The 20285-nt window shown below is 47.9% G+C and overlaps 1 protein-coding gene across 1 annotated transcript in view; it reads left to right on the forward strand.

Annotated features, from left to right (window-relative positions):
* Positions 1–20285, forward strand: part of LOC133349518 (sarcolemmal membrane-associated protein-like) — a 217781-nt gene that overhangs the window by 58732 nt on the left and 138764 nt on the right. The window contains 5 exon segments of the mRNA XM_061563044.1: positions 1055–1075; positions 1077–1199; positions 1462–1599; positions 2021–2180; positions 4272–4361. Coding sequence (XP_061419028.1) covers positions 1055–1075; positions 1077–1199; positions 1462–1599; positions 2021–2180; positions 4272–4361 — 532 coding nt within the window.

A 20285-nucleotide genomic window follows, 5' to 3' on the forward strand; every position in this document is an offset into this window, starting at 1 on the left:
AGAATAGCAACAATTGCAATATGAGGCCGTTATTGGTCTTGCCAATACAATTTTTTTCTTTTTATAAAAGTTTCTCTCCACAGTTGGTCGCACAGTGAATTTGATAATTAACTTGTTTCATCCGGTAAATCCAACTATTCTTAACTGAAGCCTTCTTTCTAGAAGACGTAGCGATTGTGGATCGTCAAATTTTTCAAACATGGCCCTGAATTCCTACACTCCTACAGCCCAGTAGCGACGTGCTCGCTAACAACTCTTGCCGCGTCGTTCTGTTCACGCTAAAGGAGGAGCAGCTGCAGGTGGCATACGCACAAACCCAGGGGTCCTCCTGCATTGCGGTGTTTAATCCAATCAATTTTTTAAGGAGTGCTTTGCATACGGGAGGAAACCGGAGTACCTGGAGAAAAAACTAAACTTGTCAAGGATACGAGGGGTTAACAACCCCAAAGGTCTACACCAGGCATGTCCAAAGTCCGGCCCGCGGGCCAATCACGGCCCGTGGGCAGATTTCATACGGCCCACAGCTTCGGTCTTATAACATGTTAGTTATGGCTCGCCAGCTCTGTCAGAATAAATACATCATAAAACTGATGGAAATTTAAGGTATTCTATACAGTTTGTTCAATATTATCTGACTGAATGAAAGGCAGAATTGCGTTTTTAGAGTTGTTCCCGTCTGCCTGAGTGGCTTATATTTGGTTACATTGTCATTTGAAAAATAGAGGTAATTGTGACAATGAAAATTGTTTTATAACAGTGTGTATTTCCAAGTAACTTTTGTGGTTAAAACAATGTCAAAAGGAACTATTGGCCCCCCCGGGCATCTTCACTTTATCAAATGGTGGGCCCTCTTTGCAAAAAGTTTGGACACCCCTGATCTACACAAACGGGTTCACCAACCCACTCTCTATACTGCTCACTCCTGTGTACCTCTCTAGCGCAGCTATTATATGGGTGGTGGGTGGTGGTTGTGTGGTGGGGGGGGGGTTATCCCATGCACCACCGGCGTCACTCGCTCGCTCGCTCTCGCGCGTCCCCTGTTGTGCGTGCGCAGCAGACTCTGTCGGACGAGTGTCCTCCGCAAGGAGCTGGAGCTGCTGCAGTGCGACAAGGGGCAGTACGAGACGGCCGCCAAGGAGGCGCTGCGGCGGGCGCTGCAGGACAAAGTGGAGGCCCACGAGAAGCTGGCCAGCGCGCAGGTGCAATCGCGCTCGCTGGCGCTCCCACCGCACACGCCCCTACGCTGAACCTCTGAACTGCCCCGAGGCCTCTGCCTAGGTCGACTCGGGCTTAAATGAGTATTTTGTGCGGTGTATGGACATCACCGCTGAGGAGACGCAGGCAGCTGGGCGCGGTCCTGGCCACGCCACCCCCGTCGTGCGCCATGTTGCGACACGCCAACGGCACTTGCCCCAGCGGCCCATTTAAGGCTTCACGTGGGATCTTTTGTCTTTGTTGCAGTGTGCGTTGCGCTGCTCGGATGAGGAGCTGGTGCACCTCCAGGCCGTGCAGGAGGCGTCGCAGGCCGAGATCAAGGAGCTCGCGCTGCAGAGAGAGCGGGCGGCACAGCGTGTCGCGCAGCTGGAGGAGCAGTTGCAGGTGACGCACGCTCTCGCGCACGCTCTCGCGCACGCGTATTGTTTGACCAATGCATTTTTAAGGAGTGTTTTACGTGAGGGAGGAAACCAGAGAAGATGGAGCAAAAAAAAGACTCGTCCAGAATACGAGGGAGTAACTACTCAAAGGTCTACACGAACGGGTTCACGAACCCACTTGATGCTTGCCCCCCTCATGTTATCAGAATGTGTATTTAGACTGCAGGAGGAATCCGATGAGCTATGAAGCTCTTTTTCACAGATGTCCAGTAGGGACGGGTCAGCAAGTACCTCGCAGCGCAGCTTTTTTGGGAGTTTCACAAATATGCGTGAGCCCCCCAGGAGCTGCACGACAGAGGCTTGCGCCACTGTGCCTGTAGAATTGTCTCTGTTGCCCTACGACGACTTCCTCCCTCGTGCTGCAGGCCGCTCTGTGCGAGTCCGCGCTGAAGGACGAGTCGTCGCAGGAGGAGCTGGAGCGACGTCTGGCCGCCATGGAGACACACGAGAGCGCCCTCCTCACCCGAATCGAGCAGCTGACGACGGAGAACGACCGCACGCGCGACCTGCTCGCTCAGGCGCACGGTACGGCCGGGGACCTACGGATGCAGCACCCACACCGCCACCCGCAACGCCACCCACAATGCCACCCGTCCGCACCGCCTCTCACCCACACCGCCACCCACCTGCACCACCACCCACCTGCACCGCCACCCGCAACGCCACCCGCAATGCCACCCGCAATGCCACCCGCAATGCCACCCGCACCGCCACCCGCAATGCCACCCGCAACACCACCCGCAACGCCACCCGCAACGCCACCCGCAACGCCACCCGCAATGCCACCCGCACCGCCACCCGCAATGCCACCCGCACCGCCACCCGCAATGCCACCCGCAACGCCACCCGCAACGCCACCCGCAACGCCACCCGCAACGCCACCCGCACCGCCACCTGCAATGCCACCTGCAATGCCACCCGCAACGCCACCCGCAACGCCACCCGCAACGCCACCCGCACCGCCACCTGCAATGCCACCTGCAATGCCACCCGCAACGCCTCCCGCAACGCCACCCATTCGCACCGCCTCCCACCCACACCGCCAGATGCACCGCCACCCACCTGCACCGCCACCCACCTGCACCGCCACCCACACCGCCACATATACCACACTGCGATGGGAGCAGCGGCGGCTCATGGCTCCCAACTTTGGTGGCAAGTCAGCTCAGTCAAGTGTCTCCCGCCTCAACAGTGAACAATGGGGCATAACTCTGTGTGCTTTGATGGCTCTGATCCAGTGGTTAAAATTCCATCTTCCCGTGGTGGGACCCAGTTTAAATGATTGGACCACAGCGATCGGTTTCGAGAAAGTGTGGTATTCCGTACACATACCCGAGTCACCCTGAATGTACCCGAATTGCGTTAGGTCCCAGAAGCTAAGCAGGCCTGAACCTGGTTAGCGCCCGATTGAGGGACTGCCTGGGTATATTAGGTGTTGTTGGCTTGGGCTGCTATGTTTGGCTGGGAGATGACAGCTTAGCCATGCTGGTGTTCTCCTGCATGCCAAACATTTATAGCCGTGTGTGTGTGTCTGCACAGTGGGGAGCGGTAGTGTAGCAGTTTACACGCTGCGCTACGAACCCGGCGACCCGATTCCGATTCCCACTCATGGCGAACACTAGTGCCGATTAACTGAACCGGTCCTGGGCCTCCCCTAGGTCGACTCGGCCTTAAATAAGTACCTGGTGCGGTGTGTAAACATCGCCACTCGGGAAGCAAAGGCGGCGGGGCGTGGTGCTGGCCATCCACCCCCACAGTGTGCCGTACTGGCCTTCATAGGTGCTCGCTAACAGATCTGGCCCCAACAGTCTATTCGGGCTATACGGGGGATTTTTGTGTCTGCATACCGGAGAGTAATTGTCGCAATGTGCACGTGTGTCTATGTACCGCAAGGTGTAACGTGGCCAGTTCCATAAAGGGAGTGTGCGAGGAAACTGGAATACCTGGAAAAACACTCGCGCTTCTGCAAAGGCTCACAATCTGACTTGCTGTACCGCCATTTGGCAGCCGCCTCGCGGTGGTGAGGAGTTTCACGTAATCTGGGTGTTCTCCCAACTCTTGCCAGCAAATCACATGTTAATAATAATTTCAGTCCTATATAGTGCTAATCATACTAATTGCATCTCACAATGCTGTGGGTGCGTTACCACACACTATGAAAGTGTATTTGCGCACGTGTGAATGATCGTGTGTCTGTTCAAGAGCATTGTGTCATTCTAGAACGTGCATGCCTGGGGATGATCGTGTAGTGTGTGTGTGCGCTCATGCGATTAATCATGTCTGATGAGTCTCGCAGTGTTCTACAGCATATGTGTGTGAATTATGGTGTCTATTAAAGAGTGTGGCAGCATTGTATAACATGTTTGTGCCTGTGAATTATCGTGTCTGTCCGTTAATATCGCAGTGTTCTAGAATGTGTGTGTGTGTGTGCGTGTAAACTATCGTGCCTGTGAGCCACGGCGGTCTAGAACGTGTGCGCGTGTGAATCGTCGTGCCTATCAAGGAGTGTCGCAGCATTCTATAAGCACGTGTGTGTATGAATGATCGTTTCTGTCAATGAGTGTAGCAGCATTCTAGAACGTGTGTGTGAAGCCCCATGTCGTTTCGTCATCGCAGAGCTGCTGAAGAACGGCGGAAGGTATCCACGGGACGGGGACGTCGACGGAGAAGAGACCGAGACGGAAGGCGATACGGAGCCCTCGCCAGGCAAGTCTTGTTGGCGTGAACGATCGCGTGTGACCGGGCATCGAACTCTGATCGCCGGGTTTTGTCGCGCAGTGCGCTCACCAGCATGCCGCCGCTTCACGCGTTCCACGCACGCGCACACAATCTTTTGTTTCCTAATCTAGGAGTTTCTCGTGCTTGGGTAAAATGAAACTGAAAACACTTGTTATGTTATGCACATGTATTTAAACACTCAAATAGAAATGTGTGTTTTTTCACATCTAATTTTGCATGGTTGTAAATTATTTACTTTTTGGACTTGCAGATAATTTTTCACTTCCCTGTCTGCAAACAGAAAAAAAAATCGCTGCAGATATTTTCTGCTCGGGCTCATTATAATTAACTCTATGCAATAATTTTGTCTTCTCAACTGGTATGTGTTCACTTATGTGAACCATTAATTGTTTCCATTTGTTTCCCATGAAATTATTTCCTAAAGGAATAAGCTCAAATTTGTGTCCGTGTCCTTTACACTACAGCACGAAACCGTATGACTGTATAATGCGGCTTAAATGCGACCACATGTTTTTTTGGATCTTTTCCTAAGTTATTCCCATTGTGCTCTCGACATTCCGTCGCGAGACAAAGGGTTATTTTGGAAACCCTGTAGAGCGGTAAGCTAACCCGTTCGTTATCTTTGCACAGAGTAGGAATTGTACTCTACTATGAGGTTGTTTGAATATTGGTTTGACTTTGATGAGACAAAATAAAACTCAACCTAAACTATTTCCCCAAGTAAGGCCCACTGAGCTGTATAGTTATTTTTCAGAAGCGCCTTGGCCACAAATGTTAGCTCAACGAAGTGGCTTATCATGTGGAAATGCATCGCAGCCAAATACTCTAGACCAGCGGTCCGCAACCTTTTTAGCACCAGGAACCGGTTTGGTAGAAGACAATTTTTTCACTGACCGGAGGAGGGGGGGGGGGGGGAGTCATCATTGGGTCTTTCCCCCTTTTCAAAGAAGCTCTCCAGCGACGTTTGTTTTTTACTCATTGTGGCTACTAGGGGTTAGCAAGCTTGTGGGCTTACCAAAACTGTGACTGAGACAAGTGCGCGGTGCGGGAAAGAGGCACGTACGGAAGTGGTGATAAATAAACTAATGGGGGCAGGGCCACGCGCGGACTCACCGCTCACCTCCTGCTGCTGTGCGGCCCGGTTCCTAACAGGCCACGGGCCGGCACCAGTCCGCGGCCCGGGGGTTGGGGACCCCTGCTCGAGACGCATGTTTCTAAATGTGAAGGGCCAAACCGGAGAACCCGGTGAAAAATCCACACGACAATGGGGAGAACATGAAAACTTAAAATATACTGGCACCAGGGTTGAGATCGAAGCCACGTCCTCCTGTATACAAGACGAGGTAGTGAACGTCTCGCCACCCTGCCTTTCTTAAATATTGTGCAGTCATTAGTAACCAGGTGGAAACCATCAACTTGTTCCAATTGAGACCCTGCTATTAATTGTGGGTGATTGAAATCGAGATTTGAACCCAGGATCTCACCTGGTACCAGCTGAGCGCTCTGAACTCTTGAGCCGCCCGGCCACCCCTCCGGCTTATGGGTGGGTAGGAGACGTCATAAAAGATATTAGGATATTTGGAAACAGTCCTCGGCAGTGGACAAGATGCGAGTCCTAAAGCTGGGCTTTAACAGGGGGGTGGCGTATGAGGCGGTTGGGGAGGACCAGTGCTGAGGGCGTTTCCGATGGTTTTCGGCAGCCTCGGAGAAGGAGTGACCTCCCATTGAGCGAGAGGTTGACCGAGGGTTTTTGACCGAAAGCTCCCTGTGCTCCAGCGGAGGCCACCGAAGGGAGGGAGGGAGGGGGGTGGAGTACAAAGAGGTGTGAAAGGAGAGGCCGGTGGAAATCGGTCTGTTTTTATTTAAATAAAACGTATTCTTTGTTAACAGTTTACGTCTCTGATTTAGCAGACATCTAATTGCATCTCGTATACATTTGTATCTCGTAATTGCGTCTGTGAAAACTATTGGTCATCTGTGAAAAAGCTTCACAGCTCATGAGATTTCTCCATGATATATAAAGATTCTGATTCTGTATCTCATAAATTAAGCCACGAGCAGAGATATGACTTTACAAGCCTTGTTTGGATGATTTATAGAGAATTTATAGAATTGCTTTTTTATAGCTGAAAATTGTGTGATATCTTATGACGTTTTATGGTTTTTATTCTTCTGTAGCCCTTTAGTGGGACACGATGTGTCTTTTTAACCGAGCGTGATTCATCACCTCTAGGTGCCGCTATGAGCCGCGCTGTGGAGACGCAGTTGTTTTAGCTTCAGATGCGTCACGTGCCATGGCTGGCTGGTGGAGCGGTGTTTTTTCGATGGATTTGCTTTCCATAGATGGATAGCCCAGCCGTTGGCTTCAATTTGTCATGATTTTCTTTGTGTTTCAAATCAGTGAGATTTCAGTGCTAAGTAATAATTGCCAGCAGCATATTGGTGTATGCCCCTGTGGCAGATGAAACCTCCAGAAAATCTTCTACTGCTGCGTAGGTTTTTTAGCAGTTTGGGCTGTATAGCGCTGCGATGAGGGGTGGTTGGGTCATACCGTGCGCCGTTTGCCTGACGTTTTGCCGAAGAAAATCCCACCAGAGAGCTACAGCGATGATCTTGTTTAATTGAAAAAAGGCATTTGGTCATTAAACTATGCTGAACCAAACCCTGTTGAAAAATTACGTCTTGTTAAGTCGGCGAGGATGTTCCTTAGCATTGATATTACATGGAAATGTGAATATTTTACTTGATTAGCACCCACAATGACAAAGGATGTCAGGATGGAGGAAGTGGTCTCCAAGGAAACTGATACATAAGTATGTTTAATCCGCTCATTGTGTTAAAATTGTGATACTAGCTTCTGTAGGAATTTGTTGTAATCTGTAATGATAGTTAAATAGCATGGATTCTGATTAATTAATTATTAATCCTCAGTTCTCTGAGGACACCTGCCTGATTTCATTGTCTTGTAATCCTGTGCCGGTCATCGTGGTTCATTTCACATGATTTGGCCATTTTGTATCACAATGGAAGCGTGGCTCGAGCACACGGCTCAAGATTGGAAGATTGCGATCGCAAATCCTGGTCAGTGGTCGACTCTGCTTCTCATCATTTTGGGCTCAATAGAATGAGTGCCACTTTGTGAGTAGTCGGCGGTTGTTGTGTCCCATCGGTAGACTCTACCTGTCGTAGGAATGTGAAGTTTTCGAGCATTTGCCAAGTGCTGCCCCTTTGCTCGTCTTAAGCTGGAAGTCGCTTCGAAATTTTTTGGTTTGCTGGCTCCCGTTACAATCACGTTTTGGAAATGAAAATGGAAAGTTGGGGAGGGAAGTGGAAAAGTTGTGCTGTCACGGTGCGAATTCCGATAGACCCACAGGCCTACAGGAACTGACTGTGCAGTAACGAGATACAGCTGATACTAAGGTCAAAATCATTCCTGCCTTCCATGGGGGAGGCGGATAAGATCCATAGGCGGCAAAACTAAGCCCGCTGTCCGGCTAATTTGTGCGCACGTATAATGTTCCGTGACATTGTTTGTCCGCGATAGGACATTGTGTGTTGTGTCAGCTCATTCGGTGCAAGGATCCCCGCAGTTACCGGACTCCGTTGTCAACTGTGTTGATTGCTTCTCGGCCAGACTGCTGCAGGGCAATACGCACCATTCACGGCAACAATGATGAAGCAATGTGAGCGGTGTTATTTGGCTAACTCGCCACTTAGCTTGCCGGTGTATTCATAGTTTCTGTAATCTGTTTAAATGTGAATGTATAATTGTATACACGGCACTTGTCACAAACCTGTACGATTGTGACCCGTATGTTTATATGAAGTCTACACCCTGAGGATAAGACTGAGAAAGTTGAAGCCAGTCCAAGGTTTGTCTGCTTGAACAAATGCTGCTGGAAAGCAGCATTGGTCCTGCAGACTCGCAGAGTGACAGATCCCATTGCGATTGGATTTTGTTGTTGAGTCACTGTTTTTTGTTGTCTTATAATTGCAAGGCAAGCTTGATTGAAAAATGTTTACAGTCAAGAGTTTAATGAATGAAAGATGATTTTATTTATAACGTTAAATAAGTAACAATCGTATCATATATTGTTGCTGGGAAAAAAAGTTTTACTGCCTGCCTGGCTGGCCGGCTGCCACACGGGTGACGTCACGGCGCACGTCTGCGCGATGACGTCACCCCGCATCCCACAGCGTTGAGCCCAGGTTCGTGCGTCGCCTTGACGTCACAGCCCTCCCACCCCGCGCGCCACCCCAGACGTGAATCCCACGCAAACGCGCGGCCAGTGCACGCAATTTTTAAATCCTTTATGTTAAGTTCACTTGCTTGCTTGCTTGCGCGCTTACGACCGTGCAAATCTTTCGGTCGTGTTTTAACCCACTTCCCGTGATCCAATCGAGCTGACATTTTGCACACAGACTCGTTGTGCGTGACAATGTATTTTCGTGAAATTTTTTTCCCAAAATTTTCCACTTTTTAGGAAAAAAAAAATTCATATTTAATTTAAAATACCAATGTGATAAAAATGAAACTCTTACTCAAGAAAAACAGAAATGAATAATAAAATAAAACCGATGCCACGCATATAAAGGATTTATAGTGAAAAACTTAGTTTTTACGGGTTAATTTTTTAGATTGCAAAATTCATGCACATGGCATCTGAAAACGCCGTCGAGTTAGAAACGCGCACAGTTTTCGCACGGAGGTACGGGAAGCCATAGACATGCACGTGGGGGAAAATAGCCCAAACCGGTGCCAACGATCTCTCCCAAGCGCTCTGGTCCGATATTGGGGTGTTTGGCCAATGGCACTCATGAGTCCGATTTTGCACTGTTGGCTACTACGTACGAGTCATTTTGTTTGTAAGATGATATAATGTTTGATGATTGGTTTTTTACCCTTCTATCTGGCAACAAAACTGACACCTTTTTTACAAGGAGTCATGTTTGCATAGACCGCAATACCTGCAGTCATAAATACAAACAAAAGACATAACTCTGATAATGTGCACTGTCCTTGAAGTTGATTGGTCCACACCCGAGACAGCTTTCCTTAGAGCCTAGTCTCACATGGGTTGGACCAGATGACGCCAAAAGGCGCACAACTCAAAGACAATGCACCATCAGAGTATGAGAGCTCGCGGCAAGCATCTACACTATGGGAACCTCATTTGCCAGTAAAAATATGATGATTGGTTTTTTACCCTTCTATCTGGCAACAAAACTGACACCTTTTTTACAAGGAGTCATGTTTGCATAGACCGCAATACCTGCAGTCATAAATACAAACAAAAGACATAACTCTGATAATGTGCACTGTCCTTGAAGTTGATTGGTCCACACCCGAGACAGCTTTCCTTAGAGCCTAGTCTCACATGGGTTGGACCAGATGACGCCAAAAGGCGCACAACTCAAAGACAATGCACCATCAGAGTATGAGAGCTCGCGGCAAGCATCTACACTATGGAAACCTCATTTGCCAGTAAAAATATGATGATTGGTTTTTTACCCTTCTATCTGGCAACAAAACTGACACCTTTTTTACAAGGAGTCATGTTTGCATAGACCGCAATACCTGCAGTCATAAATACAAACAAAAGACATAACTCTGATAATGTGCACTGTCCTTGAAGTTGATTGGTCCACACCCGAGACAGCTTTCCTTAGAGCCTAGTCTCACATGGGTTGGACCAGATGACGCCAAAAGGCGCACAACTCAAAGACAATACACCATCAGAGTATGGACCAATCAACTTCAAGGACAGTGCACATTTTCAGAGTTATGTCTTTTGTTTGTATTTATGACTGCAGGTATTGCGGTCTATGCAAACATGACTCCTTGTAAAAAAGGTGTCAGTTTTGTTGCCAGATAGAAGGGTAAAAAACCAATCATCATATTTTTACTGGCAAATGAGGTTCCCATAGGATATAATGTTTGTTCTAAGAAAAGTATATGGACACTCAAACCGTTAGAAACAACACAAACAATAATATACAAATGAGATGGTAAAGTTGAGACGAAAAAATAATCGATTTTTAAGCTGAATTATGGCCTTCAATGATTATAATTAATTGCATTGCCAGGGTGCACAGTTTTCTGCAGCTCGGAATGCAATTTACACCACTAGCGATAGATGCATCAACGTGGCCAATACAGAACCCACATCTCGTTAGGGTGACTTATCAGACAATTCTACCAAACCTTTAACACGTTAACAGCCCGACATTCCTTTAACTCTTTACTGCACCGAGACATCTGCAAGTTGCAGGGTGGGTGTCTCGTTTACCATTGAATTTCAGAACACACAAGTGGTTCAGCATAGATTTTATCTAGAAAGACTAATCGCCATTGTTTTTAAAGACATTGTACTCACCGCAGAGAACTGTAGTGACACGACCGCACTTTGATAGTTGGCGCCAAACCGTGCCACACGCCCTCCCGCATGGCCTTGTGGGAGCCTCGGTACCGATAAACTTATTTATTTAAGCTTTTCTACCGATTGTATTCCGATGACGTACATCATCGTAATGGAAAAAGGTTAATAAGTATGCTTACATATGCCATTGTCGCACTGAGACCCTGTCATGAATTTAAATTTCTATTGTAACCAATTGCCTATTGACTATGACCTTGTTGTGAATGTCCCATGCTTTTGTCAATCCACTGCTGGATACGGGCCTCCTTAATGCAGTGCGGGCCGTGCAGGTTCTTTTTTAAAAATCCTTTATATTAAGTTCGCTTGCTTGCTTAGGACCGTGCAAATCTTTCGGTCGTTTTTTAACCCACTTCCCGTGATCCAATCGAGCTGACATTTTCCACACAGACTCGTTGTGCGTGACACTTTTTAGGACAAAATATTATATTTAATTACCAATTGCTTAATGTTGCCATGCAATCATCTGACCCATAGGTGGCAGCCATCTCAAGCCAGAGGACGAGAGGACTCTAGCCGCCACGCATATAAAGTATTTATAGTGAAAAACGTTGTTTTTACGGGTTATACTTGTTATTTTTCGTGACGCCGATCGGTGTGTTGGTGAAGACGGGGAGCATAGACGTGGAGCGTAGAAGTGCTGTACGGCATTCGATTTCGCGACACTGCCCTCTGTTGCCAACAACGTAGCACTGCAACCTAACACATTCCTGCGGAGGGAGCTGGTAGGAACGTTGGGTTGCTCGGTCAATGGCCAGGGTCAACGGCGGCGTGGTGTATTCCGCAAATATGGCCGACTGTGAGGGCAGGCACAAGCCGGCGTGAGTAGGTTAAACGTTGAGTTTTATAAGGGCACCACGGGGTGACCAACCCCTCCCCACCCAGGCCCACCCCATCCCAGCCCCCACCCAGCCCCACCCTCCCCACCCAGTCCCTCCCTGCACGACGGACACAATAATCCCCTTTGGGCTAGTGTAACCAGAAGGTTCCTACCAGTATAAATATCTGTATGGATGTATGTTGAATCGTACGTAGCCAACCCATGCTGATTGGAGGGAGTATGCAGACTTGACCCTTTCGAGATCTGACGAGGAGATCGGATACATTTCGATTTATTCGATCATCGGCCACTTTGCTGTTGTGGTTTTGTGTATGTTTGGTAATTAATTTCTTATTTAGTGCATGGAATGGATTTTGTAAAGGATCGGGAATGGGAGTGATGTTTGTTAGTGCTTAGCACAACGATACTAGTCATGGGAGGTCCTTTCTCAGCAAAGAACAACACCAGTGGGATCTGAACCTAAACCTGTGCATCCTCTAGGTCAGGGGTGTCCAAACTTTTTGCAAAGAGGGCCACATTTGATGAAGTGAAGATGCCCGGGGGGGCCAATAGTTCCTTCTGACATTGTTTTAACCACAAAAGTTACGTGGAAATACACACTGTTATAAAACAATTTTCATTATCACAATTACCTTTATTTTTCAAATGACAATGTAACCAAATATAAGCCACTCAGGTGGACGGGAACAACTCTAAAAACGCAATTCTGCCTTTCATTCAGTCAGATAACATTGAACAAACTGTATAGAATATCCTAAATTTCCATGAGTTTTATGATGTATTTATTCTGACAGAGCTGGCGAGCCATAACTAACACGTTATAAGACCGAAGCTGCGGGCCGTATTAAATCTGCCCGCGGGCCGGACTTTGGACATGCCTGCTCTAGGTCAACTCAACTTGACGGTAGTGTGCCGGTAGTGGTATTTAAACATCAGCACTGAACCCCATGTGTTGCTATGAAATAGGTGCTCGCTTAAAGCGCTTGCCACGCTTACCACAGAGCTCTGCAGTCCTCTCCTCTGTACAAAAATGCCTGTTAGGGATTGGGCCAATCATCCAAAAGCAAGACCCTCCTGAGAATGAGCCTTGAGACTCGGGCGTAGCGCCCCTGAAAAATATATAAAATGTAATTTTTTATTAATAATGCATTTGGCTCAACGTGGGGGTGTGTTTGTCTGCGTGATAGATCTGCTCCCTGGGTCAGTCATGTGACAGAGCGAATGCATTACCAGCACCGACGTGACTCGATTTCACAATCAAATGTCGTCTCTCCCATGGGGCCGTCGGTGAACTTCCAGCACCCCCCCTCCCACCCCGGCCTTCTTCCGCCGCTCCCCCGTGGTGGGGGGCTTGAACGCCAATTGTTTGTCCGGGGATGCGTCCTGCCGTGCTTGAAGGCAGCTCTGATAAGAACGCGATTACCGACACACGCAGGGGAGCACTCCCCCTCGCTCCCTTGCTGTGGCCTCCTGCCGACCGGACGACTCTTCTGTTGCCGCAATTCCCCCCCCCCCCCACCACCACTTTCAGGACAAAGCTCAGGGATGCATTTCACTGTGCAATGAAAAGCGAAGTCACAGTAGTGTTCCAATGCAGAAGCGAGATCACTTTCATATTGTCATTTTATTTCCCATGATGATGGATACTCAACGTTCCGGTGGTGGGCGCCAGCCTGTGTCTTTCTCCCGCACCGCCGATTAGCACGGTGGGCTACGTACGGTGCGAAAGAAGTTCTACATACGTACGTACGTGCATGCTAGTTTAAATGGGTCACACACTCCCCCTTTTCAGGATTTGAACTCCGCGACCTTCTGGTTGAGTTGTGTGCTCTGGCACAGTGCAACCTGGCCAGATTAGCACCAGACGAAGAATAACTCTAATTATTATTATAATATTCATGTTGAGGTGGCGGGGTGGCTGGCTGGCTCAGGGGTCCGAATACTGAGCTGGTAGCGATGAGATACTGAATTGATCTGAGCCACTCGTGATTAAACTGGGTTCTCTACTGTAGTGAATTGATGGTTTCAGTCCGCTCAAACCGCCATTTCTATTCAATTTGACTTGTCACTTAATTGGCCTGCATTTTAAGCCATGATATGTAAAGTGGCCAAAAGGGGCATATTGCAGTGACTAGTTCTGGGACGTAACTTTTCCGGGTGTTACCCGACACCGGTGTGATGCACTGCTAGCTGCAGAGTTCCAAATGTAAATTCCCTTCCCGCATGACACGGTTCCAATGCCACGATGGGAATACAATTGGGGGGGGGGGGGGGGGGGGGCATGAGTATGAGTAGCTCTGGTGTTATTGGCCACACACACATAGGCTACCTTAAGGAAATGCTGAGGTCATTTTAATTAGCGATAATGTGAGTGGTTGTGCCGCATGGACCATGAACATGGATTTAGGTGATTTGAATCCTTCCTTCCCATTATGCAGTTCCGGTAATTACTAAAGTGGCCCGCCTGCTGTGGAGACATTAAAAGCCCTGCGTGGTCATGATGAATCGGTGTAGGCCATCGTTTGTCCAGCAGATGAGTGTAATGAAAATAACGACCAAATAACCCTGGGATAAATTGTAAAAATGAATATCGGTTGTATGTAATTAATAGCCCAGGTCTCCAATACACGACGGGTAATGAATCTCTGTGGACAATCGCCGAGCTAAAGAATAGATCACCCAATTAAATTTCTGAGAACGTAGCTTTTTTAAAATTATACCAGAGTGAATGTTTGTTCCACTCAAGAGAATCACAATAGCGCTAAAGAGACGCGCACACACACACGCACGCACGCGCGCTGGTAACTGCACTCGTAGATTGGGTAAACATCTCGTGGGAAGATCCGTCTAAAAATGTAACCTGATTCGAGTGAAATCGCACCGCCATTTATTTTAAGACCGACACCTATTCATGACCGCTCAGTGGTTGGTTCTGAAACTCTCCGAATAAAAGTCGTCGGCGTTGAGCACGATGCCAAGCGCCGGCGCAACGCCTCCCCCCATTGCATCGGCGACACGCGCCAACGCTAAGGGGTTAAAAGTTGGGGACGGTTGCCGTGGAGATGAGGCATTGGGGTTGCTGTAGCGATGGCCCGCAGATGGTTATGCTGAGAGAATAATTTATAGGGCGCTGGTAGGAGAGGGTGGGTGGGGGGGGGCATTGCGGAGTTTGCTTCGTAGGCGCTCGGCCCCCGTCTGCCGCTCATTAGCACGAGATTCCACTACCTCCTCCTCGTCCTCGAACAGCAGCGATGGCGGCGATGACAAGGCGCGAGCTCCCAGTCCAGAGGAGATCACTTGCCTTCCTCCCCCCCCCAAAAACAATTGCATTTGGCCAGAACTGCACGGCCAATTGGTCAAAACGCAGCGCTTTGGCGATTTCCCCCCCTCCTCCGCCTCCCCGTTGTTAGTGAGGTAGACAACAGCTTCCACGTTTTTGCCAAACATTTGACTGAAAATAAACATTCGGAAACACGTGAAATCGGCACGTTATTTTTTTCAGCATTCAAGCAAACGTCATCATTGTCGTCGCCGTCAACATCGTCGTCATCTTGTGAATCGCATTCATACACTGACCTAAAGAATGACGTCTCCACTGTATTGTAACAGTTCTGAACGTGAACGGAGAAGGGTCACTCCTTCTCTTCAGCTGCCCCACGATAAGAAACGTTCTCCCTGCAGCGATCCTTGTTGTTGACCACCCTGTTCAAGTTCAGGCTCGAGACCCTCCCTGGCTTCCAGCTATGTCTGCCTGTGTTCTCAGGAATTTACAACACACATCTATTGTACATGTCTTCTCTACGTCAACACAGCCGTGCGCAGGACAGTGTGCGGTGAAGACTTTTGAGGCGGGCGCCCGGTACCCCGGGCCCATTGCAACCTGACTTACTCCATCCTCTACCCACAATCCCTCACTTTGTTCCTCTTTGGTTCTTTCGGTAAAGTCACGTATAAAGATAAAATAATAAATTAAATAATAGCATACGACGTTTCGATTGCGACACAAGCAATCATCATCAGGTATAAATGAAATAGCAACAAAAATCTAACCAGAAAACTATAGACAGACATATAAGCAGACAGATATCACCAAGATACATAGAGAGAGTGTAACACATGGGCACAGAGAGGGAGATCGTCTCTGTGGCGAGGCCTTACATTTTAATTTATTTTATCTTTATACGTGACTTTACCGAAAGAACCAAAGAGTAATTCCTGCAGTCACGAAAGCTCCAAATTTAAGACCCTCACTTTGTGTTGGTGCAGCCACCTCGGGCAAACAAAAAAAATGTCGATGTGAGGATAGTTCGTGGTAATGTACTTGTATTTAAATGCTCTGTTAATCCAAATTATAATGGTTACATTGCTGACATCCTTTGTTATATGTTTCGTCTACCTGTGCAAGGTAGTGTAGTGCTAGGCTGTATTATCTCTTTTTATGCGTGTGGTTTTTCCAGGCACTTTGACTTGTACCTACACGTAAAAATACTGCTTCAGGCATTTACCAAGCAGCCCGAGGAGGGGAGATCTTCTTCACAAAGGCTTCGCCACTCCCTTGAGGCTGTTATGAGTCAAGAGAGTTGATCGGTCACATGCATTATTACTCGTCTCCAATGCATGTCAAAACAAGCCATTGTAAGGGAGACTTGGACAAACCCTGATAACATGAACGTGTGGACAAAAAAAAACCTCAACTTGTCAATGAATTTATGGACAGTCTGACGGTCTTTGCTCACCAAAGTCCAAAATCTCAAATGCCGTCCTTGTTCCGAGCGCCAGATTAGCATATGCGAATGACACCTCCCCCCCCGCCCCCCCGGGGCATGGCATCTTGCTCGAGGCATGGCTGCCTCAGAATGTGCACATGGCTGCTGTGATACGTTCCTCATCTCAAACCGGACTTGCGGGACACGGCACGGCAGACCCGTACTTGGACAAAACACTAAACGCAATCTCGATTTAAAGCTTTCGTGACTGCAGGGATTCATCTTCTTGGAAACAGAGCTGTCGGAAAGACAGCGTCTCAATCATGGACGCTGTCTTTCCGACAGCTGTTTCGTCACCTGAGGACGGCTGCTTGTGTTGTGGCCGAAACGTCGTGAGAATTTTTATTTTATGATGTTTAATTTATTTTATTTTATTATTTCCCTTCTACGTGACTTTACCGAAAGAACCAAGAAGATAAATGCAATCTCTTCAGGGAGTGGTTGGACAAGTGCGGAATGAACGTGCCACCCAATTAATGATATAGCGAATGTGCTTGTGTGGGGGAGGCGGGGGTGGGATAAATAAATAACTGAAAACCGAAGCCTCATTAAAAGTATTGTCTCACGAAGCGTAATGCCGTTTTTTTTATGACTCCAAAGTGATTCTCAAGCGAATCCATAAACCAAGCAGCAATCCACTTCAGTGAACCGTCCCCGCATTGCTTTGAACAGGGGAGAGATAATTAAGAAATGTTGCCACGACCGCGAACTTTCTGCTCAAACTGCCCGAGCGAAAGATTCGCAAACTTTTAAGGGCATCTATTGGGGGCGCTCTTAGCGTAGATTGACGCCACAACTACAAATCAAGCCTACCAGCTCGATTTGCCGATTTTGACGAACGGCGTACGCCGTTCATTTGGGAAATGTGTGCACAATTGTTGGCTTCTGATGGTTGAACTAACCATTCAAGTTGTGCGGTTTATTGAAGACGTGCTGAGCTTGCCACCGCAAGGCGTTTTATATCATCGGCTGGAATGAACCACCAGGTGAATGCATTTTTATTATTCGGCCGCAACCATTGCTCAGCCTGATAGCCGCGTTTTAGTCGATAACATTGGTGATTCAGCTCTGTCACCCTAATTGTGCGGCACACTGAAAGCCAAGGTTGGATTGTCTCATTGGAAACTCGGTGGTAAATTTCGTGCGAGCTTTCCAAACCCTTGTGGCGCTCGGCTGAAAATGAAAAAAACAATCTCCGATATCAAAATGCCAAATGTATTTGCTTGTGGCAATGAAAAGACATTACATCGTGCTAATTTCCCACGTGAATTCCGAGCCGCAAAAAAATAATAGTGAAATCACAACAATTTCCAAACCAAGTGGCGGCCGGGAAGGCGAATGCTGCAAACAAGTTGTTAGTATTAATGAGCGCATTTTGCCTGCACATCCCCCAGTGGCAGCTGCTGTTTGGGCGGAACGCGACCGCAGCGGTCTCGGATCGAGCGACTGAAACGTGCCGTCGCGGTTCTGTGAAGCCGGCGGGAGGCCGAGCCCAAGAGGCGCGCGAGCCGTCCCGCACGTGTCGCTACGTTACGGCGCGACGAGCGGCGCACGTGCCTCACGTTCTCTAACCGGGGCTTGCTGCTCGCAAACACCGACAGATAAAAAATTAAAATAAATGTTTTACCTACGTGACCTAAGAATATGAATCCTTGCAGTCACGAAAACTTCAAATCTAGAACCGACAAATAACGCCGCGCCTCGGTATCCCTGCTGCGATGCCCTCTCTGGCTGCCCTTGTTTTTCTTTAGAATCCACTGACGGTTTTGATGATTGTTATGCAGCATTATTATTTGTCCCCGGGGTAGATCGGTGGTGCGGTAGTGGATGGCGCAGCGCGGTTTTAACCCGCGACCGGAATTTGATTCCCGGCCACGGCTAACATCGGTGGAAAGTGGTGTCATCAAATGCGGTCCTACACACCTCCTCCCCCTCACCAACCTTTGGTGAAGTATAACCAGTAGCCCCTCACAAGTGATGCAGTGTGTGGGGGAGACATTCGTCCATTGATGGAATGTTAATGGCTGGAATTTCGTTACATTGTTTATTGTTGTCATTTTATTTTGGGAGGTCGAGTTGGTTGTCTCTGGGCATTGCGGTGGCTGTTGATAGAAGCAAGGCGAGTAGATGATAATTGTTTTTTTACCCTTCTATCTGGCAACACAACTGACACCTTTTTACAAGGAGTCATGTTTGCATAGACCACAATACCTGCAGTCATAATGCAAACAAAAAACATAACTCTGATAATATATGCACTGTCCTTGAAGTTGATTGGTCTACACCCGAGACAGCTTTCCTTAGAGCCTAGTCTCACATGGTGTTGGACCAGATGACGCCAAAAGGCGCACAACTCAAAGACAATGCACCATCAGAGTATGAGAGCTCGGGGATAAGCATTTACACCATTGGAACCTCATTTGTCAGAAGAAAAAATATGATAATTGTTTTTTTACGCTTTTGTCTGGCAACAAAACTGACACCTTTTCAAGGCGAGTAGGTTGCTGGTTTGTCTGCGAAGCGTTTGAGTGTCGCAAATGTTCTAAAGGAATTAACGGAATATTTTGAACATTCCACGTGGGCTATGGTTAAACTAGGTACTCAGGTGTGGCAGGTTTGATGAACTCTGTTAATTCGCCACTGATTGCACGAATAATCCATCTTACAAATGTGTTTTTTTACTATACTCAGTCAAGCATAACTTTTTAGTGATACAATTTAAATAGAAGGTCATTTAGTTATGCCGACTTTACTTTACAGAGCATGAATGACTGATGCCTTGCTGGAATATAAATATTCACCCGTGCAGTCGTGATCCAATTGTCATGATTCAGGGTCATTGTTCAATTCGAAAATCTATTTATGTTTTCCTCTCGTTTTCCTGGCTTATTTGTACAGCAGTTCCTGGCCCATTTGCTTAAATGTGACTTGATCATCTTATTTACAAAAATCATCAATAATCGATTCTTCCACCTATGATGCAGTGCACGTATTGGGAGCTTAAGAATCCACGTTAATTGATGAGCCGATGTTGTCGTTGCATGGCTAATGTACAGGGCCGGTGACGTGGCCCAGCGGCAGCGAGTTCACCGCTTGTTGGCTCACAGGGCTATACCAAATAAATGAAACTGAAAAAAATGAAACTGAAACTGTTGCAGGGGTTCGCGGTTCGACCCCAGCAGGCGGCTTTGGTCAGTACTGCGGCGCTAATTTACCGTAAAAAATAAAAACTACGCGTCGTCTGCTGCACGGTGGACATTAAAGACCCCGTACCGTCTTTCTATAACAGTGGGTCTTTGTGCGCTGGAGCCATGGCCCAAATTTGCCACGATGGAAGAATGACCCCGAAATTTGTATGTATGTATGTGTATTGAATTTCTTTCACACCGTTACGTAGCTAACCGTGCCAATGTGGTTTAGTACACATGGTGACTATCGCCCCCCCCCGCCCGCACTGGCAGGCTAATACCTGATCGCAGGCCAGGTGCTGAGTCTCCTTGTGCCCCACAGGGACATCTGCCACTGTGGGTGCCCTTTGTGTTGGGGTGAGAGGCAAGCGGCTTATTGCGTGTAAAGCACTCCAGGGCACCATGGCGTAGAGGCTGCTCCATCAGAAACAAATCATCATTCGCGTGTTGTCGCCGCCAAGAGAAGCTCTGTGTAGCGTCTGCAGAAGTGGTTCTGTGGAGTCATCATCCAGGGCCTTTCCAACGTGGCCTGATGTTCTGTTGGCTGAGGATTCCCACAAGAACGTTTCTTCAGTGGCGTGTGCCATGTTACGGTGTCATTTATTGTTATTATTATAATTTTGAACCTCGCCTGACTCCCAATTTTAAAACAGGGCTGG

The sequence above is a fragment of the Lethenteron reissneri genome, chromosome 30 (assembly GCF_015708825.2).
Source record: "Lethenteron reissneri isolate LAM-NWPU_2019-01 chromosome 30, ASM1570882v1, whole genome shotgun sequence".
NCBI lineage: Eukaryota > Metazoa > Chordata > Hyperoartia > Petromyzontiformes > Petromyzontidae > Lethenteron > Lethenteron reissneri.